Here is a 27,508-nt window from a genome sequence, read left to right as displayed (position 1 = left end):
ATTTTGTGAAAAAGGTGAAGAAGAGAGAGTGTACAGATTAAAGAAGGCATTATGTGGCCTTAAATAATCTCCTCAGAGTTTGGTACAACAAGATAAGAGCCTATTTTGTTCGTAATGGCTTCCATAGTAGTAAAATTTTAATTGTGAGTCTTTGTGTAGATGATAAAAAAAGTCTGAAAAGCCTTTCAAAGCCAACACTGCAAACACTTGAGCAGAAAGTGTGGTTACATAGATTGCTTGGTTATGATTTCATTATAGAATATAAACTTGGAAAAGAAAATATTCCAGCAGATGCTTTATCTGGAGTATTTTTCATGCCTGGTTCCAGCCTAAACTACAAATCTTAGCTACCTTAAAAGTTGCAGTAGCAGAAGATGAACAATTAAAGGTCATTTGGGATTTATGCAGCAAGGGCACTCCTCCACGATGAATTATTGTATTGGAATGGGAAGTTGGTTATTCCACACCAACATGTTTTGGTTAAGCAGATTCATGCATGGCGCCTTTTAAGGCTGTGTATGGAAGGGACCCTCGTAGAATTGATAAGTATGTCTTGGATACTAATGACCCTACAGATCCACACCAAATGTTGCAACAGAGGGACACTATCTTGACTCAATTGAAGGCAAATCTTCTTAAAGCTCAACAGAAGATGAAAGAAATGCACACAAAAAAAGGCGACAGATTGAATTCAAGGAAGGAGACATGGTGTTTGTTAACTTGCAACCATATAGACAAAACTCATTAGCACTAAGAAAAAATATCAGAATGAGATACTTTGGGACTTTTCCAAGGTTACTTTTCCAATCATTTCAACAAACATATCCACATTACAACCTTAAGGACAAGGTTATTTTTAATGGAGGAGGTAATGTCATATCAGCAACTGAGACAAGGCAAAGTTTGAAGTCACAGAAAAATCAGAGAATTCTGTTATGGGTCAAAGACAGGTATCAAATGTTGCGGATAGTGTGGGAAATAGGAGGAGCACAAGGGAAAAAAAAAAAAAAACTCACACCTGAAGGAGGAAAAATTTGTTGTCTCTCTCTTCCAACTTTTCTCTTCTATATTCTCTTAAAACTTGCTATTGTTGAGTAGAAATGCTTCAATCCATTGTTGATAGCCATTAAACTAGAATAATACACTATTCTGTCTTCTTAATTTTCCTATTTTTGTCATTCATTACAATACTAAGTTATATATTAACTAATCTTGAGTGTCTTTTTATCTTTCTTTTTGGAATTAACATGGTATTGGTGTAAATATATGTACCGGTATGGGCGAGACCAATCCCTGGTCTCCTTGACCGAGACCCACCTGACTGCTCGAGACCTGGTCTACCTGACTGAGACCAGAGAAACCTGACCGAGGCCTAAGAGACTTGGACGAGAGGACGAGGCCGACGGCCTGCCCGATCGAGACCAGAGAAATCTGGCCGAGGCCTTAGAGACTTGGCCGAGACGATCGGGACCATGGAGTCCTGGCCGACGGCCGACCCATATTACCCTTAATGCTCAAACCAAGGTCAGTGAAGTTAATCCGTCATTAAGAATTAGGTAATACAACCCTAAGCAAGATCCACTCCGATAAACAGGCCCAACAAGGTAGGCCCATTAGAATAATATAAATAGCACGTACCCAAGGAGAAAGGTACGCCATTTATTACTGTTCACCTACCAGAACACCTTCATCCCCTTTACTGACTTGAACGTTGGAGTGCCTTCGCAGGTACCCCACCATTCGGTGTTCACCCGAGACCGAGTGCCGAAGGAGAAGCAGGAGGACGAGGAGAATCTCAGTTCATCACCCAGCAACCTGACCGATCGAAGGAAGGAGAAGAAGACTTCAATAATTCTCTAGGTCGCATCTCCCTAATAGGAACAATATATGTCAACTTTACTACATTTTAACAAAAAAATAGTATCCACTTTTAATAGTTTTTTTCGTAAATGTTTAAGGATTAGTTTGATTAAAGGAGTTATAATAGTAATCTTTTTTTTATGTCTCTGCCTTAATTTTTTATATTTATATTTTGAGTACAAAAATTACATGATATACAAAAATAGATGAAAACTACAAAGTGTACGGAAAGTGTGTTTAAACAAAATATATATATGTGTGTGTTGGTTTGACTTAATTTATAATGAAAAAAATTATATATATACATGTTGGTTTGACTTAGAATGATGCATGTTTGTAGGAGCACATGCACATGACACAACCATGAACGAAGTCGTGCAGTGAGTCAAAGGTGAATTTTGACATAGCGTAACAGTGCAAATATGTTGGTTAGGAGGAAAACATTAATATTCACAAATTTAGCTAAATTCATGGAAGTTGCAACAGAAACTCCCTTCCCTACGTTGTATGGTTCCACGCTTTGACCACTTTTTCTTCGTACAACACACACATCACATCACATTTTCTCTTCTATTTCCATATAAATAACTTCCACAACCAGAAAATAACATTAACGTTTGAGAACAGAACCACATCAAGCAAACGAGCTAGCTAGCTTCTCGTCCTCGTTTGCATTCACTTTCTTATATCTTTACCTGAATTTACTATTCATAAGTTGGACTTGTGAATAGTTTCTGCACACAGTTTTATGTAAATAATCTTGGTTGGTTTTCATGATGGAATGGTCTTCAAAATCTGCTTCAAGGGCATACCTTGATACCCTTCAACTGGTATATATTCACCTGTCTTTTTTTCATTATTTTATGAATCAATTCAATCAAGGTGGTCTTATCTTCTGTTGTATCCAATGTGCTTGACAATTCTTTTCCTTGTCTTTTTTTATCACGAAATTGTGTAGAACAGGGGAATTATTGATCTCGATCAACTACACATAAAGGATTATTGAATATCACTAACACATTTTCGTTAAATAAGAATCTTAGTTACATATATCGTGTAAAGATTAGTGGAGACATAGTGATCTAGAATTATATATAACATTTTTTTAGTTCTTTAGCAGTATGCTGTTCTACAGCTTTTTATTGTTCATTTTCTGTATCAGCTAGTGCTTGAATCAAATATCTATAAGGGATTATGAATTACTTGCTTCTATTTGTCAATGTTTATATAAATTATAAATTATGTTGCTCTCAGATGGATGTAGATCAATCTTAAGAAGTCATAAAGGATCAACCAAATAATTTATTTTGTGTAACGGATTCTTCTTCACTTTTGTTAGTTGGTTTGATCATCTAATTTTCAAGCACAGAGTCATTTCAAATAAAGTTTAGTTTAATGAATGTGTTCAAATAACATGAGGGCTATGTGAAATTTTATAAAATGTCTGTAGCATATTGAGATTTGTAGCATGCATCCAAAAGATTTTATAAAGTATTATGTTTGAGTATTTTACAGTACGAGAGTCAAAAGAGAGAATGTGGCATTTGGAGAGTTCAAAATCCTGGAAGCAATGAACTTATATCAGCATTAGCAGCAGGAATGAAAGCCAAACTTATAGTGGAAGTGACTTCTTGTGTGTCCCTATATACAATAGCTCTAGCAGTTGCTGCAAGACACACTGGTGGAAGATTGGTGTGTATTATCCCAAAGTCAGTGCTTGATGAATCGAAAGAAACCATCATCAACTCGGGTCTTGAAGATCGAGTAGAATTCAGAACAGAAGACCCCTCCAAGCTACTATCTCATTATGAGAACATTGATTTCTTTCTAGTTGATTGCAAGGATGAGAACTACACAAGGTTGCTCCACTTGGTAGATATCAATATCAAAAGATCGATAGTAGTGGCAAAAAATGTGCTTTCTGATAAAAAAGGGCTAAGATGGCATCTGAGAGGAAAGGATGAAAAATTAGAAGTAAGATCTCTAAACCATCGTTTAGGGAATGACATGGAAGTTTCAAGGATTTGCATGAATGATGAGAGTGATAAGACAAATGGGGTTAGAGGAGATAATGGGAAGAAAAGGAGAAAGAGTTCATGGATTGCCAAATTTGATGAGGAGAGTGGTGAGGAACATATTTACAGGGTACCTCAGGTTGATTGGTTCTGGAGTTGAATGTCATAGCAGATATGAGTATTCTGCTGCTAGGAAATAATATACAGAGTCTCAAAACTGCATTAGCATTAGTCAGGAACTAAATAAAGCATGTCCTGTTTAGCTGCAAAGCATAGATTTGCAAATTATTGTGTATCTAAATTCTAAATCAATATTAATTTCCTAACATTTAACTTTATATTTCCTATGCCTGTGATATCTATAATTTGAATTTTTTTAATATCTTTACTGGTTAAAAAACAACTCTAAATACTAAAGTCTTTGATAACGACAAATAAAAAAAAATCATATTTTTTATTGCAAATATATAAAGTTAAATATTTTATAAAATATCTTATGGAAAAAATACCAATATCTTGTTAAAAATTCGAAATGAGTATTTTTTTTTTATTTTAACAAGTATCTGAAGATTTTGTAAATGAGAAAAAATAAAAAAATCTTGGAATGTTAAAGTGGGTCAGATCGGTGACACCCACTCTCAATTAAGCGGGACGAATCAACTTTTTTAACATGTTAGTCTATATTGGTATTTTTCAGTATTTTAAAAGAGGGTTGACCCGCCTAATCCACCAACTCACCGAGTCAACTCTCCTTATTTTTTATAATTTTAAAATATTTTTGAAATCAAAATTTTTAATTGTCAATATTTTATATAAAACTTTATTTACATTAATTTCTTTATACATCATTTTATTCATTTTATTCATTGGATTATTATTGATATTTACTTTGTTTTGTTAGACATGAAACATTATTTGACTAGAATGTTAAGGTTTGATTCAATTTTATTGCTCTTTCTATTTTTATTGTCCAAAGAATGATATCAATAACTACAACCAAAAAAATAGGTTCAAAACAAAAAACATACAAAAAAAAATTTGAAAAGTGATGAAAGAGTTTGCTAGCCCACTAGCTCATCTTATGACGAGACGAGTTATCAATTTCAACCTCTAATTTAGATAGGTCAACTCAACCTGCTCCATTTTTGGCAGATCAGCAGCGAGTCGAGTCAAAACAGGTTGGATCGGGCTAACCTATTTTACCATCCCTAACAAAGTGAGAAAAAATAACAATAGAGAAAGAGAAGCATTTGACATTTTCTATTTTTGTGCTCTCCTTATTAAAAAATAATAAAGAAATCTTAAAAAAACATGTTGGATTAGTTAAAACATTTTTATGACAAGCATCTTGATTATTTTGTATCAACCATACACCGTTAATACATTTTTATGACAAGCATGATGAGTTGTAACAAGAAGTTAGACAGCTAGGTATTATATTATTTTAACTAACACGAGACAAATAATTCATTTTGTTTTACTCATATAAATATGCTAACAAGATATTTAAAAACTAAAACGCATGAAATGAATTACCAACAGCACATGAGTTTCTCTTATTTAAGTTTAGGTCGTTGTTCAATCACACACATATCATAATTCGTGGTTTACAAAAAAACCCAAACGACAAAAAATAATTGAAGAATATTGACGGGTAACATTATTGAGCACTCGTTTTGTCCATAAACAAATAAATCATTATATGCTACAGAATTTATTTTGCAAAGGAAAGTCAGAAACATAACCATAGACTTAGGAGGGGTAATCATAATAAATTTGTTAATATGATCTTTGGAAAAAAAATTATTATAATGGGTGTGTTTCTCTTGTGTAGATAACATTTTTTGACTGTAAAAAAACCTTTTTTTTATTGGTGGGGTTAGAGGGTAGACTGTTAGTTAAGCATAAGGAAGCAGATAGAGTTTCTTTAGAAGGAAAATTATTGTGGTTTTATGTATTCCATTACTTCCATTGTTGTGGTTGGATTGAAAGTAGTAACAGTTGAAGGTGTAAGATTGGAGAATGAATGAATAAATATGGAAATGAGGTATTAACTGGAAAAAGTTTTGACGTAGAGAAATTATGCTGATATTGAGTTCTCAAGAATATGAGGGAGTGATGATTAGCTATCAGTACCAACCACTAAACCCCACAACAACCACCACACATTAATCTTCAAATGCAAGAGACTCATATCTCTCTCTCGTCTCACTCTCACCTTTCTTGCTTAGCCTTCCTGTTCACACTTCCTCTCCTTCTGCTGAATTTTCCAACCACTATTGCTCCAACCCTTGGATCTCACTTAACCAAGTCTATGAATGGCAAATAGTAGATCTTGGACACTGATATGGCCATCTTTTGTCAGGCTGTGTGTTCTGAATCTTGTAGTGAATTTCAAAATCACAGCATTGGCTGATGACAGTGGAAATGGTGGTGTTGCAACAGAAGACACCTGCAAGAACACAAATTATCAAACTTTCCTCCCTCCACCGTACCAGAATATATCCCACTTGATATGCACACCTGTATGGCATACCTTTGAATTGAGGGTAAGTTCAATTTGTTGCTGTCTTGTGGGTTCTAGTTCTACCCATTCAAGTATTCTTTTTTTCTCATGATTTGTTGAAACTAATTCACTTTGATTTAGTTCAGATTGGTCTCATTTGTTATGCAAGCACAGATTTTTTGTACATAATGAGCTGCTGTTTATCAGACAACCATTCCAAATCTAAAATCTAGCTTGAAATTTTGTTTTGTTAATTTGTGGATAACTGGGTTGTTCCTTTACAATCTAATAAGTTTAGAATGATGTTTTATTTCAGTACATCCAGAATGGTGATACCACAACTGTCATACTATCTGCTCCCTACACTATAGGGTGGGTTGGAATTGGATTTTCTAGAGATGGTATGATGGTTGGTTCCAGTGCAATGGTGGGATGGATTAGTAAACATGGTCATGCAAAAATCAACCAATTTTACCTACGGGGAAAGAGGACATCAGAAGTCATAATAGACAAAGGGGAACTTCCCCTAAATAATGTCCCTGCGGCTGTGGCAACTAATGGGGCTGAAATTCATTTGGCATTTCAGTTGCAGACGACAACCCCATTTCAGAAACAGCCAATTTTGTTGGCTTTTGGCAGTAAATATCCACAGAACCACCACCTCTCCACCCATGAAGACAAAACAGCAATTGTATTTGATTTCTCTGCAGGTCTGAAGTCTTTTATCTATGACTCTTAACAGCAGTTTAAGCAATTTTTATAATTTGCTGCACATAGTGACTGTTGTTTCCAATTCCAAATAGAATTATTCTCAGCTCCTTTTAGTTAACTTTCATTTCAGTGAACAACATGCTACTATATCAAACAAGCACATCTCAACTCAAAATTACCAACTTCAGCAATTGAAGTAGAAAATTATTTTATCTTAAGTATCTAAGCTAGAATTAGTCCATATTTTAATGCAACAAAATGTATACTCGTGTCTTTTTCATATATATAACTGCATGATGAAGCCTGGCATTTTGTGATGCATAACCTTTTGAGCGCATGAAACTTGATCAACTATACTTTGACAGGTTCTACGAGTCCTGTATCCCAAGAATTGACTCAGATGAGGACGAACCATGGAATTTTGGGCATAATAGGGTGGGGTCTAATCCTGCCTTTAGGGGCAATTATTGCTAGATATTTCAGGCACAAGGATCCCGTGTGGCTCTATCTCCATGCAGTCTTTCAGTTTGTGGGATTCACATTTGGGCTTAGTACAGTCATTCTTGGATTACAACTCTATTCCAAAATGCATGCCCATATTCAAGTTCACAGAGGGATAGGCATCTTTGTCCTGGTACTAAGTATTCTTCAGGTTTGTCACTGACCCATATCTAACCTTTTGTAGATAACTTTTCAATTAACGTTTGGAGAATTAAAATGAAAAAGCTTATAGGGGAGCTTTAATTCATTTCTTATTCTCCTTTAATAAAGTTTATCCAACTGAACTCTAATATATTCAGTCTTTTATATAGCACTCTGAGAAGTACAATTTGAACTAACTTTAAACATAAATTCAGATATTTGCATTGATCTTGAGACCAAACAAGGATTCCAAGATCCGAAAAATTTGGAATTGGTACCACGGTTGGTTTGGAAGGATTACACTCATATTTGCAACCATCAACATAGTGTTGGGGATACAAGCTGCTGGGGCAGGAAGTGATTGGAAGATAGGCTATGGATTCCTTTTTGGTATTATGGTTGCTGCAGCTACTGTTCTTGAAGTATTGGCTTATTTGAAAAGATTAGAGATGCGTTCTCTGCCTCCTAACTTCCATACAGACCCTGTTGGAGGAGCTACATTTCCAAGTAATCAAGCCCTTTCTTGCCTTTTTCTTCCCTCGTTTTATATAATCTGTCGAGTGAAAAATGGTGCTGAAAAAATAGAATGTTTTAGTTCTATCTATTAACAACGTTATACCACTTTAATGAAGCAGGGGGAATGTGATTACTACAAGTTGTACACTTTCACAGACGCTGTCAATTGTTCCATTAAACCAGCCATACATTTGAATTCTTTTTGGCATGTTCTTGATGCCATTTCTGGGTGTGCTTTTCCTGGTGTACATATTGGTGGAAATGCATACATATTGATGCCAAGTTGGACAATCCCTGTTTGGTATTCTCACTCAATTTCAGGAGATTGAAGTCTTTTTGTTTTCATCGGGTTTCTTTTTAAGTTTGCCAAGATTGTAAATGACGATTCATAAGAGCTTTCTATTTACAGCTAGATTTTATAATTCGTAGCCTTTTTTTCTTCTGGAGATACATGTACTGGAATTTAAGAATCATACTTTGTTCTTTGTTGAGTGACAAAAGATTGCAATCATTAGTACCTACCTTCTTCAAGAAATATGTTAATAATTGAGCACCTTTTTCAAGAGATATGTTCCTAAAAATGAGTTAACGGTAGCCCATAGTCCTCTCTTTAACTTGACAGAAAGGTACAGAGTTCGTCGCATTACCAGCTGTATTACAATATGCTAATGATTTTAAATGTGATTCAGTGATTATTTTACCCTTTAAATTTATTTAAACTCTGAATGCCCGGTTTAAAGATTGACAGTTGCTATTTATTCCATGGCAACTGCACCAATTACATCCTATAAAATGACAAAAATATTTTAAACGAAAAGAAAAGTGTGGATAAAAAATATTTCTAGAATTCTTTTTTCCATAATACATTTGTAAATTGGAATTTTCAAAACACATTTCTGAATTTTAAATTTTTTTTCAGAATATATTTTTGAATTTTGAAAATTCTTTTTTAGAATACAACTTTAGATTTTGTATTTCGAAATTTATTTTCTAAATTTATTTTTTCATTTCGAATTTACTTTTTTAAAATGGGATTTTGATTTTCAAATTATATTTATTAAATTCTGGATTTGAAAATCCAAAATAGAGGATAATCTTGAAATTTTTGGAAAAAATAATAAGATGGAGTTTGAAGACCAAATTTTCTTTTTATTTCCTTTTATTTTTAAGACCCCTTTCATTCTTGAAACAAACCATAACAATTCATAATTGCTAATTTTATCGTACGTAAAAGGAGTATAAAGCAATACGACGTATACATACTACAAACCCACGTGCACACGTAAATAACACTTCCGTTACGAAACTAAAGATGTTTTAGTCTTGTTTTTATTGACGTTTGACAAATCTCAAGTCTCTTTAATAATCTGCTTCCACACATACCCTTATTTAAAATAATTATATTCAGTCTTTACAAGGAAAACCCCACTTATAGTATATAAAAAGCACTTCAGCAAACAATAAACCACATTTACTTTTTATATTAAATAAGGGTTATTGTAGACAAAATACATTACTATTCCACACTAATTAAATGAATCTTAATCTGTGAACTACCCTTAACATTATGTTTTGGAACACTGAGGGTATTAGGAAGTTAGTGGTTAACTTGAGAACTAAGGTACTGACACGCACACTAATTCCAAAAATAGAGCTAAAGTTTTCACTTACGTATTTAAATAATGATCCTCATCAGTATGATGTATTAGTGTGTTACCTAACAAGATATTAAGAAATTAAGAAAGAATATACAATTGAACAAAATTAATTATCAAAACCAAAGGTAATGTTCTAACAAAAAAGTAGTAATTAGAACGTTCCACCATCCCGTAATTCATTATATCAAAATTGTCTAAGTACAAAATACCAAAATTTTCACCTTGAAGGTGCCTCACCCTGAAACTGACTCCGACGAACCTGAGCAACATTATTAGCACGAATGGTGCTCCACGGGTAACTTCATATTTAAGCAAAAATAGTGGGTTTCAGTGCATTGTGGAAATATAAAACTGTGATTTCTGGGGAAAAGGAACGAATAAAATAGTTCATTTTGTTGGCAGTGAGATAGTACCGTTTATTGATGAAGAAATGCCTTCAACCTCCATCCTAAAGAGAGACCTTCAACCTCCATCCTAAAGAGAGACAGGTATCTGCAATATTTCATGAATTTGAATGATTTAGCTAGTTAAATCTGATTTCCAAGGTCAAAAGGACTCAGTTTCTTCAAATTTCAAATATATGAAGTTAACTTCAGCAGATAGAAAGATATGGAAGTGACCTACCCAGAAACCTTGCAAATGATAGTGCAGCTATAAATTTGAAGCTGATACTGCAGGGCATTTTGTAACTGAATTCCAGAAATCATAGAAATAGCAAACACCTCTTACGCAAAATTATGAGGTCTTCTTTATCCATGATAGTTCTGATAAATTTCATCAGTAACAACATAGAACTGTGCATCAAGCAGTAGCAGTACAATCTTTACTAGACGAGAGATTGATAGACTTGGAAGCATGACTTCCTCTAACTACGCGGTTATAAATAACCTTAAATGACTGTGAGCCATTAGGTCGAGTAAGCAAACTTATTGGCATTCTTAGAGTCTGCTTTCGATTTCTTCTCCCCCGAATCAAAATGCTGAAGGTTTTCTCACCATCCATGTTTGTTTCACCACTGCTAGAGTTTCCATTAGAACCAATGTTTTGATTTTGCTCGTTCCCAGAATTTTCAGTCCCATGTAAATTCATATCACCATTTTCTTTTACACTTTCTGAACCAGCTCTCACTGCTTCATCTTCACTAGTGTCTGATACTAAAGTTTTCACCAATTGATTAGAATCACCAATATTATCAATGTCCTCAGGAAGAACTGAAGCTGAACTTGGACTTTCAGAACCATTACACGGAACTTGTGACTCTGAAATGGGATCAGGGATTGGTTCAACAATAGGTAACGGAAGAGGAAATTCCACAGGATGACAACCAGGCCAAACAGCACCGGGACCAAACTTAGATACTGTGGGGTTCAAATTACATTGCCATGTAAAATGATTCGCATGAAAGGCACTGCTAGTGACCGGAAAGCTGCCAGGTGGCATTGATTGAGGTTGAGTATAAGGAGGATACATATATGGCAGTGGTTGCATCATGTTTGGTGTAGTTGGAGGCGATGGATATGCATGGTGAGGAGAGGAGCACATGGGGGTAACTGCAGGTAGCACAGTGGTAGGTCCAGGATGAACATTCATGTTTACTGGCCAGGGGCCAATTCCAGGCACTACACTGGGACCAGAAGGAAGAGTCATATTCATGGCAATTGATGGAGCACGTGCAATGGTAGGCGATGGGTTGAATGGAGCTGCAGATGCAGACAATTTCTTATACGGGATGCCCCCAGTGTGACTCTGATTTGATGATGACACATCGACCCTTAAATCCTTGCCACCTTGGGAAATGGGATTTGTATTATCACTAGGTTCCAAACTGCCAGCTAAATTACTTGCATCGAGTTCTTTTTTGGAAGAATCCACATGATCATCTACTTCCTGAATCGAACTGCTATTATCGATTGCTCCTTGAGCTTCAACATCTCCTAATTTCCCCTCAGCATTCATACATTTATCTTGCACAGCAACAATCAACTGAGTTTCCTCTTTCCCCTCAGTAGTAACTCCAGTATCATCCTGTGAACCATCAACAGAACTAGAAACAGAATTATTACTCTTGCCTTTATCCATATCATTTGCCTCTGCCGGGGTTGGATTAACATTTCTATTAGCTTCAATATCTTCCTCTTCAGGTTTGCCACCATCATGTTCACAGCTAACAGAAATCTCACTTGGAGGATTATAGACCTGAAACTTGGAGATTGTCCCTGGAGGTGCTAAGGCCACTTCCTTGTATGAAGGAGACTTTCCAAGACTAACTATAGAATTCTTAACTGGATTAACATCAATTGGATCAGGTTCTGAAACAGAACTAAACAGCTTGTCACCTGTTTCTAACGTCTCATTTGCACTAGCCTTGGAAGTTGAGGGTATGGATTTGACCCTGTATGTAAGAGCTTTAACTACTTTCCTTCCAAATTTAGGGCCTTGGGTGATGTTTACTGTATGATCACCAGTATAACCCCCATGGGAAATTGGCCGCTTCTTCAAGAAATAATACCTACTATTTGGACTAGCATTCCTTACAAAAGGAGATTCTGTGCCAACTTCCACATTCTTTTGATAACTATAAACTTTGCCAAGTGTTGCCCGTCTCTGCTTCAGTCTCCGGCCATATGAACCAGTTGATCTTGGTCTTTGAACTGGTTGCCATCCATCTTCTCCTTCAGCATGTGCTTCAGACAATATTTCATCATAAATTTGCGGCTTTTCATCTGGTATTTGTTTTAAAATAGTATGTTCTGAGTCAGGTCCAGAGTTGCTTTCCTGCTCAGAATCTGCACTACCTTCAGCTACAGGTATTTGTACCTCTTCATCTGAAGCCTCTTTGGGAATTTCTTTTGAAGACTCATCAGAACTTGACATGCCAAGGTTAAGGTAGGATGTCGCTCTCACCTGCCAAATATTAAAATATTAATAACTAGGAAAAGGAGAAATTGTCACCCAGCACAGTCCCAACACCCCTATTTACAAGTGACTATAAATAGGAACAAACAAAACAACCTAAAATAATAAATAAAGCCACATAGGTGGGTGTTTCAAAAAATGAGTGGTCTGTGTATCACCACTCTAAGTATATACCCACGTGTGTGTGTCCATGTATATTTATATCACATAAGATGTGGATGTATGAAAAAGGAAGCAGAAGTAGCCAGTTCTCACAATAATTTAAAGACCAACAGTTCCAAGGCAAGAAACTTGCCTCATCTAGGTACTATCGCCCAATTACTTCTTTTCCATCTTATAACAGATTGGATTCATCTTGAAGATCATTCCATATTAGGTTGATTCTACATTTTATAACAGTATGGAGAAAATATGAAAATAGAGAAGATGATTTAATTGGACCTTACTTTGTCACAATTTATAGGCTATATGTTAGGTAAAACAGCTGCCTAGTTTTAACGGGGGTTAGCCTTCTTAACAACAGAAGTAAGCTAGATTTCTACCATACATTAGAAATTACTATATGTATTGCACATTATTAAAGGCCTGTTTAGATGAGTTTCTCCATAAATATTTATAGGAGAGAAAAATATAAAGAAAAAAATAAAATTGATTTTTTCATAAGTTAAAATTAGCTTATGCTCAAGTTAAAAATAATAAATTAGACAAGTTACATGAGAGAACTTCTACAAATTAGAAGTGCATAAGCTAAATTTAACTTATGGAAAAGTCAATTTCCTTATTTTCTTCTTATTTTTCTCTATTAAAAGTTCTTATGGAGAAGTTTGTCCAAACAGACCCTAACTCTTTGACTGCCAAATTGGGCTTTGCCAACAGAAAAACATGTCACTTTTTGTTCATTAGTTTTCAAAAAAACTGTGCAGCTGACCAGATTTATGATTAAAGATTGTTGGCATGGCTGCCTGCTTTTCACAAATTAAAGCCAAAGTAATGCTTAAAGAATAGGAAAGAGATCTAATGACCCAGATGACAAATACTTTTTATTTACTTGATCATAGAGTTTAAGAATATGTCAAGCTATAATAGAATACCCTTGAGAGGCTTAACTCCAACAAAGGCAACCAACAGTTCTATAAATCCTGAAAATTTCCTAGTCAAATATTTGTAGCTATATGAAAGGAGATATATAAGACGACTGTTGGTGGCAGTGGTAATTAATAATCAGACAACTCTTAGTAACTGTTTCCCCTAGATCTCAAGACTCAAACTGATGAGTTCAACTCATCAAAACCAGTAAACGTAACAAAACAGCATACCTTTGTTATCTGGCTTCTTCTCTTTGTTGCTGCATCTCTCCCTTTAGTATCATGATTAGGATTAATATAGTCAAGCAAATCTGACACACTGACAAATTCAATAAAAATAAAAGGAAATCATTAAAAAAAATTGCAAAATGTATATGATATGAATACCTGAATATGTACAACATATCAATATTTTTCTTATACAAAGTAAACATAAGAATATTGACAAGTCAATAGGATAATATATCACTCTATAAACCATAGACATTTAGACAAATAAAATAGTTGTGTCTGTCTGCTGAAAGGTTCGAAACTCTATTCTTCTGCCACATACAGATTAAATTTTTTCCTGTTGCAATTTCCATGTCTGTAGTGTTCATGTATATTTTCTTATGCTTCTTAGCATTGTCACTTTAAAATATGCAAAGACCAAGATTGTAGGCAAAGTACAGAAAACAGTTCTTTATAAGTCAACCAAATTGAGCAGTTCTTAGAAGCTATAACCCAGAGACAACTGTATCAAAGGCAGTCATGAACAGAAACCTCAAAGGATGTAACAACTACGACTTTTCATACTTAAATTACATTTGAATATGATAACATAGCAGAGTTAACCACATCGCTAAGATTAATTTTACCATACCTCAAATGGCCTTTGCTAGCTATTGATGCATCAGGTTTTCGAGTACCATTTCGAGCAGCTTCTTGCTGTTCAAAAGCCTTGGACTCAAAATACTCCAGCCAAGCCGCAGCATCCTGTCAAATTTATCACGAAACTATAGATTATGGGAAGAGTTAAATTCCTCATTCCTTTTTTAAGAAAAAGAGAAATCATCAAATTTTTAAACACAGAGCACCATTATATATAACCATGATTATGTTGCAAACCATTTAAACAGTGTTCTACAACACCCTGCGAAACTTTCGACCAACTATAATTACAAAGTTGTGTTCTAGTATGTTTATCATTGCCTTATATTCAAAGCCAAAGACTATTTTCAGGACAAAGAATATACTAAGTGTGACGGTATACCTGTGTTCGCAAGTCATCAGGACCAAGTTTTGACCTCAGAATTTGCAAAGTTGTTTGCTCATGCTGCACGCTCAATGGATATGCTTCCATCAATGAGAGTGCTATTGCTATTGCATGATAACTTGCAGCTGTCTGCAGAGGATTAACATCCAAGAAAAGATGCAAGTGTTAGAATGACGAGAAGTTATTTCACTAAACAAATAATACAATCCAATTGGTTCTTATTATTTTAGTACCTTTATAAGATATGATTCTGAGCTTCATATGAATCCAATCATTACAATAATTATAACAAATACTGAAAATATCATCCTTTAAAATTAAAGCAAATCATCAAATTTTATCTAACTAACTTACTGACAAATTTTAAAATAATCTTCGAAGTAATCTCTATTTATTATGCTAAAGCTGTGGCACATTAATTCATATGGATCCCACTGTTGATCATTTCTTGATATGAAACAAGAAGAGAATTTTCATACAACATTTTACATAAAAAAATATAAAATATAAAATAACCTAACTTCATAATTTCGCAAAAACAGGAATAAGATGAATAAAATAACCTGAATATGATCTGCGCCAAGTAATCTTTGGTTGCACTTTAAAGCTTTGTGAAGATATCTGAGAGCAACATGCACATTTCCCAGACCTTCTTCCATCATAGCCACATTAATGTAAGTAGCAGCAGTGTTTGGATGAGATGGGCCACATGTTAGATGCAGAAGATATAAAGCACGCTTCACATACCTGAATGTAACAAAAGGCTAAATCAGAAGAAAAATTAAAATTAACTAATTAGTATTTCAAAACTTCAAAATCTATCTTTCCCTATTTATGGTCATCAATACATAAATTTCTGTTAAGGATGAAAAGAAAACCTAGATTATCCCATAACATATAACACAAATTTGTAAATTTTATTTCTCTCTCGATAAATTCTTTGCTTTCAAATTGAAAGTGAGTAAGTATTATATTAATTCAAAACCGAATTAAACTCACGAAAATTCATATATCACTATATTGCACAAGAGCAAAACATACTTCAGAGCCAGCTCTGTGTGTTGTAGTCTGTAATAGAAAACAGCAAGATCCCCATAGCTCTTCATGGTATCAGGATGATCCAGACCTAACTCTCTCTCGTTGATATCCAAAGCTTTTTGTTGATATATTGTAGCCTGTGATTTAGGTAAACAACTTGATTAATAGAAATCAAATGGAGATTTGAGACAGGTGCAAATAAACAGTGGCTGAAATATTTAGTTAAAATTCCTATTGCATAAAGCAATAAAAACAAGCATTGTCCCTACAGATGGTGTCGATTACATGGACCAAACAATGGCATTGACCATTAGGCACTATTAAAAACCAAATTTTACATGAAACCATTTTTAGTCAGGTCCTTTTAAGATTTCATCAGATGTTTGCTTTGAACTTTACTAGTCCTCTACTTTAATTGGACTATTTCCATTTGATAAAATGTCAACAGAATATCAAACTTTTTTAGATGAATACAAGACGAACAAGACCTGATTGAAGTCTCCAGTATGATATAAAACTACAGCAAGCAGGCTGTATGCTCCTGCTGTCATTCGATGGTAGGGACCGCAAACTGCTACTAGCTTAGCAAGAGCCTGTCACCAATGAATAATAGCATATGTGATAACAATTCAGAAATTAAAGCCTTTTTATTGACTGTGGAAAACCTTGTCAACAGTTTGAAGATTTCCAAACAAAGGGTTCTGGATGCAGATACCTTTGTGCCATAGGTAACAGCGTCCTCAAGCTTTCCCTTGTCCAAAGCAGTTTTGGATGACTCCAAGAGCTGCCTTCCATCTGCAGATGAGCATGCAGCTTGCTGCAAATACTCAGCATGAGCATTACGCATTAAGTTTGGATCTATTCAATCAACTTCAAAGAAATAATCTAGAAAATCTGTAATTGGCATGCCTTATTTATTACCTTGTGAACAGGGACCAAGCTGACAATATCAGATTTGTGGAAGGGAATAGGAGAATCCATATCAAAATCCCTTGGAACAAGCTCAATTCCCACCTAACATAGAAAGTGATAATAAGAAACAAATCATGATCAACTACTCTGTCAAAGTATCATTATAATAAACCCAATACTGACTTAAGTAGATCCGTCTTGTGTATCTATATGTACCTATTTGAAAGTTTATTGGAAATAATGCATAGTCATATACAACTTGTACAAGAAAATATAATCTTTTCCTACGAAGAAAAGAAGGACAGAACATATAAGCAGTTCACAAAAATTTCAATTTGACATACATAGCAGTTGAAGTGAGAGGGAAGGAAAGGAGTTAACTTTTAAGATAAGTCAAATGAACCACATCGTATGAGTAAATGAATGCGATTATGTTGACAAGGTCACCTACACAGAATATAAGTATGTAAAAAATTTTACCACGATACTTGAGGATACTTCAACTTCACTGAGAAGGTTAAACTGAGACACGCTCTTCCATAAAAGTGAAAATTGGCAATATTCAAGCAGGGAATTCAGTTCATAAAATTTAGTGAAGTAAATTCCTAGAAAATAGGAAATATACAAACGCGTGACTCTAACAACAAAATTTATAATGCAAGAGCAAGCAGGACTTTGGATTCTATTGATTAATTATAGATTTCATTACCTTGTGACACAAGCCACGGAGAATTGCAAATTTCCTCACATCTTTGTAATTCAACCTGTGAAGATCCCAATCAAATCGCTTTTTCAAAAACATCTCTAGCCATTTCCACACCAAGGGATGAACTTCATGTGATTTATCTGAATCTCTATTTCCAGGAACACCGAGCAGCAAATTCAAAGCACCAGCAATTGATGAAGCCATTTTCTCCTTGTTAACAGAAGAAATTACTGCCCGCAGGATGTGCTTAAAAGCTCGAACTATCATCTCATGAATACAAAGTGACTGCACATGTGAAAGCTTTTCTGAAAGCTTGACCTATAAACAAAAGTAAAACGCAAATATCAGACATAAAGATATAACAAATGATTCTAAACCTAAGACACAAAATCACTCTCTAAGCCTTCTAAAAAGATGTGTGGCAGAGTTGAAAAGTAAAAGAAAAAACTTCCATACAAATAGAAAGAGAAAGCGATCTAATCTGTTAAAAAATGACAGACCAACACACATTGTCTCTAAAGTCATATTTTCAGAAGTAACACTAGGATAGACATATTGATGAAACTCTAAAATTGAATTTCACAAATTCAGAGGGCAGAAGAAGTTAAGGAAAATAACCAAAATTCAGAACAAAGAGGATTGCTAGGAGAGAAAAGGGGATTCCCATTGAAGATGTTTACAGATGAATAACATAAATAAGTTTAGAGCACTCACAACATGTCCAAGAGAACGCATTCTTAGACCCCTAGTATGCATAAAATCAGTTAGAGTGCGTCCATCAACTGGCGAGAGTTCTAATGAGCCAAAATCTGCTACCTGTATTCCACAATTAAGATGAAAATAAAATCACCAGAGTCGTCTTAACCAAAATCCTTGTAAACAGGCAACCAAATAAAATTCCATACTTACCAATTTTGGGAGTGCAACGTCTGTGTAATATTTTTGAGATAAGTCAATCAAATCATGCATAGACTGTTAATGACAAGAGATGATTTGGTTCAGACACTTTCACTTGTAATAAAACTTAAAAATACTTCATTATACCCATAAGGCTTACCTTGCAGTGAAGTCCTGTTCCTGATTCTTTAAATCGAGTAAAAGCTTCCTCAGATAACATCCTTTTCAGAACAAGCTCATTCTCAGCTTCTGTAGTTTCATGTTGCGATTCAATTGAGGGCAATGAAGGGCTTTGGGACTCCCGACTAAATTTTGAATATTCAGATGCAGAAGTAGTATTGCTTGAATCAGATTTCTTTTTAAAATTCTTAAGGGATTTAAGGGGTTTCCCAAGACCCTCGACCTTCATCTCATTCTTAGCCTTCTCCAAGGATGGTTTCTTATCTTTTTCTGTATTATTACTTTGGTCTTGCAAATGTTGCATCCAGCAAGCTCCAAGTTCCCATCTTACAAAATAGTCCATACCAAGTTCTTCCTCCTCAAGCTTAGCAAGACTTTCATTAATCAGCTTCTCCACAAAAGAATGGGAAGCACCAGTCTCTTCACTCTCAAACGTCTGTATCTGAATCATTGGTTTATTGTTTTCTGGTGGAGCTGTGTTGTGAAGAAGTAATCTCAGACTGCAAGGCACAATGACAATGTCAGATGATGAAAAAGAATTCAATCGACCAAATGAAGTTGAACAACAGCTATAAAGTAAATAAGAACCTCTGGTAAATGATTCAAAGTTTAAAAAAAAAATAACTTCGAAGCTAGAAGCAAAACTTAAATGATCAAAATCTTCTAGGATTACGGCCCACTAACAAAATGAAAAACAATTAATACATATCCAAAAGTAATGCAAGATCAAAACATCATCAGAAGAAACAGAGAAAATCTCGACAAAGATTCTTGTTAAGAAACAATGCCAAACCATGGCGAGATTTTATTCAAAAACATTATTCCCATACACGTTGCAGATCAAGCTAATAAAATTTGCCGCACTATACAAAGATAGAGAAAAATTTATCTAGCCTTTCAGTAGATTCTCCTGGAAAATGGAACAATCACATTTGTAGAGAGAGTGGAAGGGGATGGAAGAGTGCACAACAGGCTGATATGAATATTATGCAAAGTTGTAAACTGGTGAAAGTGTATAATGTGGAAGGGTTCGGCAACCTGTTAATATTGAGTGCGTTGGCACCACCCTCTGGCTGATCAAACAATTCAATAATTTGTTGCGATGGAGAGACAACATTTTCCCTGACTCCACCCTCAACTTTCACAACGACCACATAACCACAGTATCTTACATTAATGACACCTAAAGTGGTAATATCCTGCACATAAAAAATGCGAAGCATTAGTCACTTCCGTGACAAGCAGCAGCCCTAAATGCCATCAATCTTAACTATATAAAAGTAGCATACATGGGCAGCAGTATTTTCATCAGCAGTGATGCCTTTCAGTAGATTTCGCTCTATTAGATCCTTTTGATTTACTCCAGTAGCTTCAACTCCATCAATTTTAGTATCAATCTTACAGCTTGCAATAGAACCATTTTTCAAGACCTTGATACTCAAGTCACCTACTCTCTCAGTGTAAACAACATTATTTTCTACAACGGAGCAACTAACATTGGGTTCTTCCATAACATGTTTAACAGCCCCTATTGCTCTGAAAATAGAAACATCAACAAACAGGCTGTGCAGAAGAAATGCTTTTCTATCACGAACTTGTCTTTCTTCTGCTGTCTTGCAAGGCATAGATGCAATTAATGAAAACTCTTTGGCCCAAGGAATCAAATCATACGTTCCGTCTTTTCCGAGACTACCACCATTTCCTCCCCATGTTTCATCCTCCACAGGAAGAGGAGGAAAAGATGAGGGTGACTGTGCAGCAACAGGAGGAACAAGCCACGTGTTGGCTCTGAAGCCATATGGGAGATTCCCAAACTGAAGACACGAAAATGGGGCAGAGAGCACAAATAAATACAATGGTCATGACAATGAATCAATCACATATACCAACAGAAGTCAAACATTTCTATGGCTCTTTTCGTTAGTTATCAATTTTTTTTGTAATTTAAAAACTGAAAACAAACAAAAAAGTTTTCCAATACCTTGTTACGCTCTGAAAATGCCTTCAAGAGGTCATCGAAAGCCTGAAATTAAGAGTAAAATTGCAAACTTGAGCAAGTTATGACTTACGACCACCGTAAATCACATTAAACATATAGTACCATCAATAAGAATGTTGAAACTGGGAACTTAAAACTTCGTCTTATTGCACACCTATACGTTTGTCTCCCCATACTTCATTGAATATCAAATTCAAAACATACATTAAGCTACGAGAAACATTCATTAAAGATACTACTGTCAACATTGGCTGGAATCAGAAAATTGTGTGGGTGTCATTCTTTGTTTAATGATTTCACTCGCGATTTTGTATTTTTTAATAAATTTAACTAATTACAAAAATGTGTTTATACAGAATTTGTTGCTATCATTCATCTTAACTAATACCAAGTTTCCTATACTAACCTAAATTTTCCTCAAAATTGGTGATGTAAGAGGTGCCATATTATGCTCGTGTTCCAGGGTAACAAAATAAATTTAGCTAAGAAACACCATACCGAAATTGTAAACTATTTAAAATCAATATGAAATCATTTACCATTTAATTAGATAAACATAATATTAAGAAGCTAGTGGTGATATTATATATAGCAACTGCAAAATAACCTAGCAAGGTTCATTCAAAGGCTGCGCACGTTAAAGAATTATTATTAAAGAAATGGTAACGACGAACTCTTTTGGACACATTCTCTTGTATTGATTGAAAATTATAGAAAATCACAAATAATTTGCAAGTCTCACTTCTTATTCAATGAGCTTCTCTCATGATTATGTAATTTTAATTAGCAATAGAGAATGTGTCAAAAAGAATGTATTATTATTAGCATTTCTCTTATTATCATATATAATTTTTCTATTTCATCTCATTTGTTTCTTTCTAATCTGTCTTCACTTCTCATCACATCATTTATCACATGTTTTACTTTCTCTTTTCCTTTATTATTTTTCATTTTATCTCTATTTTCTCCATTCATTCACCAAAATAAATAAGGTGTACACTCACCATTCTTTTCGTTCACAAGAATGAAACTTGGGTAACACAAAGTTTGCAACAGCTCATACATGTTAATCTAAATACATTCACCATTTTACTATGTTTAACCCCTTTCCTCAATCTTAAAACAAAAAACAAATCTAAAAGATGTACAAACATGAATTTTAAACATAATTTTTTTTTAAATTCATGAAGCAGCGTGCTTGCATGTTTGGTTTTTAATTCTTTTTTAGAAAAAAAAATATTTTTTTTATTAAAATTTGTCCAATTTGATTCATATAAATGTTACTGGTGTAGCTTAAGGCATGATTGGAGTTTTAAGAAAAATAATTGTTTATCTTTTAAAAAATCAATAAAAAAAAAAAAAATCTTCAAAATAAATTTAACAAACAATGATTATAAAAGTTTAAAAAATATTTATAACATACTATCCCTTTAGTAACTAAAGTTTTATACTCTTATAGAATTTATTTTGTTTATCCTTTTATTTAACGTTTTTCTTATTTTCATTTCAGAAAATTTAAACTAGGAAAAATGGATCATACATGTTTGATATCATGCTTTAAAGAGACTATGCCTACTAACAACTTCCTTTTGTACAAATGAAAAATTTGAGAGATAAAGAACACAATAATATTTTAAAGTTAATAATTCTTTTATTTCTCTTAAATTTGACAAGGTATGAATTTGGTGTCTTTATTTTACAAAGTCGATTAAATATCTTTATTTTAAAAAATAAGTAAAAATGATCTTTCAGTACGTTTCTTTTACGTAAAATCTTTAAAAAAAGTTGAATAAATGGCTAATTTGATTCCTAAATTTATAAAAAAAAAATAAAATTAATGATATCATATATTTAAGGACCAAAAGAAACAAATGAGTTAATTCAGGGACTTATATGAAAGTCTTAAAAAAATTCTAAGACTTTTTCAATTTTTTCCTAGTTTCAAGAACTAATATGACTGCTACATACAATTTTAAAGACTAAATTGAGCATTTACTCTATTTATTTTCTACTCAATTTCAATAAACTAAATTATTTTAAAAAATTCTGCTCAATATATTAACTTCACCCAAAAACAAATTCTCAACTTTTATCTACCTCAATCTGAATTTCATATTCTATAAACTCTTTCAAATTTCAATAAATTTGTATTTTTAAAACTATTTCATGTCATAGTTATAAACTCTCAAGAATTTAGATAGAAAATTAAAATTTCATAATTTAGATAGAAAAAATAAAAATTTAAAACTAATAAAAAAATAATTGATTAAAAACTTAATGATAAAACCACATGTTGTCCAAACTAAAATAAATAAATGTGTACTTAAATATACTTTTTAAACATTAAATTATACATTTACTTCAATATTAAGCACAAAATAATTAGGCTCAATTATTATAATTTTGAGAATTTTACCACTTAAGTTTTCTTGCCAAATTTTAACATCCTAATTGTTATTTTCCATGCTTTTTACTGGTATGTTATCAACAGCACGCGTATATGTTTGTAAAAGAAGTTTGATAAAAACATCGTTTTGTTATTTTATTTTATTTTTACAAAAAAAAAACATCATTTCATTTTTTTTACGATATGAGAGCTCATAGTTACATATTTAATGTGGGTTAATAAACTATGATGATAAAATGTACCTTAAAACTTGAGTGATAAAGTTAATGAAAATGATAATAGCTTGATAGTAAAATATAAATAAAATCTAAATCCTAAAATACAGGAAAGAAAAATGTAATTGTACATTTTATGCTTTAGTTATTATTGTTTTATAAATATGTAACATGCACAAAAATAATGCTTAAAAATGAAACGACATTATTTTATTATATATATATATATGTTTGTATATGTGTGTGTATGTACATATTGAGAGAGAGAAGAGGGCTTACATTATCAAAAGCTCTGCTAATCTGTCTCAACAAATCAACCAGATTATGGCACAGAATCCGCTGCTTCCCAACGCTGTAGAATCCCTTCCTGCAAGCCTCAACGTGCACCACTTTCCCGTTGCACACCTTAACCTGCAACACAACAAACAAAAGCTCCTCAACTACCGTTCGCCTCACACGCCACACAGCAAAAATCAAACAAAATGCTCACATCCAGCGAGAACAGATAATCCGCCTCCGATATCTCCTCCACGCGCCGTCTCGAACCTTTCTTCACATCTGCGTACATCGATCGGTTCATAAATTCCATCATCCACACACACTAATGCAATTAATTACACGGAGAAGTGTGCGAAAGAAAGAGAGCGAGTTAAGAGTAGCACATTGTATAGGTGCGGTGAGGTGCGAGAGAGAGAAAAACTCGTAGAAGTTCTCCAGCTTAGGGCACGAGTGGCTTATCTCGCCGTCCACGTCCGCAACCGTCACCGCCGCATCTTTCGCTGGCGGGACCTCGGACTTGCCGGACTTCGTAACTGTGCCGGCGGCGACCTTCGGTGGCGGAGGCGGCGACGGACCGAAGCTCGTGGTGCAGGCGACGATGTCAAGGAGTCTTCGCACGTGCTCCACTGCTCGTTCTTCATTGTATTCCTCTACGCATGAAAATTTTTGAAACCGAAAATGAGGATCAAGATGAATGCAACAACTTCGTGGTTAATATTTGAAATAAAAGAAAACGATGATGATAATAATAATAATAATAATAATAATAATAATAATAATAAAAGAAAATAAATTAATAGTAATTAACGATTATATACCTTCAACTAAAGTGAGGAGGCAGGGCTTCAGTGCGGACACGTCCACCGTGTCCTTCAGACGTGACCCTCTTACCTGCATTTGTACGTAAAAATAGTTTGGTAAGTAAACATAATATAAAAAACAAATTTAAAAAGTAATACGTGTCACAATTCTTCGTAGTGACTAAATTTAATTTTCACTTATAAAACAATTATTATAAAATTAAGCATTTTTAATTGTGTAACAACTCATTATCAAATCTCAGTATACTTTATAAAGTATCTATAATCAATTTTTAAAATTATCTATAATTTGATATTTATTTGTTTTATGCTTTAAAAAATGTTGCCATTCACAATCTTATAAGGTGGATATTATTCATTTTTTTTATTTCTGAATTGAATTTGTCACCTAATATAACTTTGTTGGTTTCTAATGTTGAATTTTTCAACCGGTTTGTATGTTATAGAGACGATGATGGTTGTTTTTTATTGGTACCTATGTCTAACGTTTGTGCAAGAAAAATCAAACATGTTGACATTCATAGGGTATTATTACCAAAAACTGGAGTTCACGTAACTATAGTTCCAAATGGGTACAAAACAATAGTTGAAAACTTGAAATTAAATAATTTAAATTATTAATTCTGAACTCTTAATTTTGATTACCTCATGAGACAGGGAAAAATTTGTGACATAACACGTGTCCGTATTCACTGATAAAAGCCGACGAACGTCTATTATTCTGTCTGTTGAAATTCCCTGCTTCAAAATTTAAAAAAAAAAAAACAAGCTATTTAAATTTGTGTTTCATCATTTATATGGACAAGAAAAACAATAAAAGAAGCTACTTATGATAACAGAGAAATGGAAATATATATTATCAAATACAATAAAATTTAAATAAAGTACGTGGAATTTCTCTTAAATTCACTTAAAAAAAGGGCATTTCAAAGTCATGTGATACAAAAAATAAACCAGAGAATTGATGTGAAGCACATGTTGAGAAACAGGACTTTTGGTTAATGCCAAGCCACACATCAGAGTGCAAAGGAAAAAGGTAAATGATAAGAATTTTCAAATGTAAAAGTGAGATAATGGCAGGCACCTATAGTTAAATCTTATACATATAACAATATTTATGCTTATAATAATAATAATAATCTATAAGGGATAAAGTGCAGCACTAAAAAGAACAATCTAGTGAAAATGAGAAACATAACAAAACAGACACACAAGTTGTTGAAAAATAACTAGTGAATGCACAAAAACATAACCAGATTAAACCTTTTTTTCTGTTTTTTCTCCAAGAAACAAAACAAACCTTGAGAACATGAGTTTCATCAAGAAGCTTCACTGTGATGTCTATGACAACTGGAAGAACTGCAAAATCATCAGAAAGGAAAAAAAGACTCTCAAATTAAGCCATTCCTGCATGAACTAGCTCTTAAATATGTCTTATCTCTGTTTGCATGAACTTCTTTTTATGAAAGCTTATAACCTTACAGAGAAAAAGAAAAGAAGCTAAAATAAATTACACTTATCTGCTAAGTTAAAACCAGTTAACAGAATAAGAAGATAAAAAGATAAGAAAGTAAAATGAAGTGAGTTTTTTCCTTGAAAACTAACTAAACTTATCCATTTCAGTTTTTAGAACATAAAGCTATGGATTTTAGATGGTTTCTCTGTTTGAAAGAATTACAATTTCATTGAGACACAAAATTGGATTACCCTTTTCTTCCTTCTTTTTCTTCTCACCCTTGGCCTTTCCGCGACTGTTTCTTGGTGCCATTTTGCAGTTCTTTGAAATCGAAAACAATATAAATTCTGGCACCAAGGAGACACAGAAGCACAGGTTAGGCTATTCACAGAATAGATTATTAAAATCAGAAGGCACCAATAAATATATATCTGTCATCTGCAAAGAAAGTTCTTGCTGCATAGGTGTGAAAGGAATACTGATATGAGAGCAGCAAAAGAATTACCAAAGCAAAAGAGATGTTTTTATTGTAGGATTGGATAAGAGGGAAAGAGAGAGAGACCCTTAATGCATTGTGGGGTTCATGTTTATAAATAACTCAAAGTATGAAGTAGATGGTAGAAACATTAAAGTACAAACTGAAAACAAATAGGGTATTATGCAGAGAAAGAGGGTTCAGAGTTGAGAGGGAAGTGTGCATAAAAAAAGAGGGTTTGGATTGGAGGTCTCATCCAGTAGAAGGAAGAAAATTGTTAGAGGAAGAGAAATGGCAGAGGGAAGCAGAGATATAGATGAGAGGTTTGTATGATAAGAAAGGAAGGGCTGAGATTCAACGGTCAGAATGTTAGATAATTTGGCATTTTATGACACCCTTTTTATGCAGATTACAGATTAATTATAAATTTTATTTTTTTATTATTAAAGTTATCATTTTGCTTTGTGGGTATTTTTTAAAATTTAAGAAAATTAATTGGGTGAATAATGCAGAGAAGGGTTTTTATTTTGGAATCAGTAGCTGGTGCAGTGCAGCATTTGGTGGAGGCGAAGAGGGACCACAGCAGGGATTGGGTCGACAGGTAAACCTAATTTGCATTGTGAATTTCAATTGAGAACTTAGCCAGCAAAAGATTTTTTGTAAGTGTTAGAAGAGTACAATAAAAAAATATCTACATGCATCAATAAATCATTTGTGTGAAAAAAAAATTGATCAATTTTTTTTATTGTTTTTCTATGTTTAAAATGTTATGATCAAAATATTATTTAAGAAATTTGAAAGTCGGTTTCACTCATGCTATGTTTGATTCTAGTTTTTATCAGATTATCCACATTCAATTTAAACATATTCTTATAGCTTCTGGATAAAATGGAATAGAGGGGGGAAATTCAAATCATTTTCCTACTATAATAAATAAAGACTTATAATGTGTATAAATT

General features: G+C 33.7%; 3 protein-coding genes across 5 annotated transcripts; 2 read left to right on the top strand and 1 right to left on the bottom strand.

The window, feature by feature from the left end:
* The first annotated feature begins 2,490 nt into the window (after positions 1-2,490).
* Positions 2,491-4,035, top strand: LOC137818038 (uncharacterized). Its single transcript, XM_068621258.1, has 2 exons — positions 2,491-2,690; positions 3,376-4,035. Exons 1-2 carry the CDS (start codon positions 2,634-2,636, stop codon positions 4,033-4,035), a joined length of 717 nt encoding a protein of 238 aa, XP_068477359.1. The 5' UTR covers positions 2,491-2,633.
* A 1,556-nt stretch (positions 4,036-5,591) lies between these two features.
* On the top strand, positions 5,592-8,764 carry LOC137818921 (cytochrome b561 and DOMON domain-containing protein At3g61750-like). 2 transcript variants are annotated; one of them, XM_068622579.1, is made up of 5 exons: positions 5,592-6,424; positions 6,698-7,091; positions 7,458-7,744; positions 7,950-8,241; positions 8,370-8,764. In XM_068622579.1, the coding sequence occupies exons 1-5, from the start codon at positions 6,194-6,196 to the stop codon at positions 8,378-8,380; spliced, it is 1,215 nt and encodes a 404-aa protein (XP_068478680.1). In that variant the 5' UTR covers positions 5,592-6,193; the 3' UTR covers positions 8,381-8,764. The 2 variants fall into 2 exon arrangements, with proteins under 2 accessions (XP_068478680.1, XP_068478679.1); XM_068622578.1 differs by having other exon boundaries at positions 5,742-6,424; positions 8,367-8,764.
* Positions 8,765-9,999: 1,235 nt separating this feature from the next.
* Positions 10,000-26,908, bottom strand: LOC137819774 (protein REDUCED CHLOROPLAST COVERAGE 1-like). 2 transcript variants are annotated; one of them, XM_068623757.1, is made up of 26 exons: positions 26,580-26,908; positions 26,326-26,421; positions 25,919-25,977; positions 25,264-25,356; positions 24,616-24,688; positions 24,181-24,447; positions 24,009-24,076; positions 23,798-23,929; positions 20,879-20,920; positions 20,187-20,711; positions 19,936-20,096; positions 18,878-19,397; positions 18,730-18,792; positions 18,535-18,636; positions 17,824-18,138; positions 17,124-17,216; positions 16,918-17,019; positions 16,691-16,795; positions 16,206-16,339; positions 15,728-15,911; positions 15,162-15,293; positions 14,772-14,884; positions 14,141-14,228; positions 10,533-12,812; positions 10,322-10,400; positions 10,000-10,207 (listed from the first exon to the last, which is right to left on the bottom strand). In XM_068623757.1, exons 2-24 carry the CDS (start codon positions 26,384-26,386, stop codon positions 10,710-10,712), a joined length of 5,535 nt encoding a protein of 1,844 aa, XP_068479858.1. In that variant the 5' UTR covers positions 26,387-26,421; positions 26,580-26,908; the 3' UTR covers positions 10,000-10,207; positions 10,322-10,400; positions 10,533-10,709. The 2 variants fall into 2 exon arrangements, with proteins under 2 accessions (XP_068479858.1, XP_068479857.1); XM_068623756.1 differs by having other exon boundaries at positions 25,264-25,359; positions 26,580-26,828.
* Between the last annotated feature and the right edge of the window lie 600 nt (positions 26,909-27,508).

This window comes from Phaseolus vulgaris, chromosome 10, assembly GCF_000499845.2.
Source record: "Phaseolus vulgaris cultivar G19833 chromosome 10, P. vulgaris v2.0, whole genome shotgun sequence".
Taxonomy (NCBI): domain Eukaryota; kingdom Viridiplantae; phylum Streptophyta; class Magnoliopsida; order Fabales; family Fabaceae; genus Phaseolus; species Phaseolus vulgaris.
The sequence above is the reverse complement of the archived record's forward strand: the minus strand, read 5'-3'. Positions and strand labels throughout refer to the sequence as shown.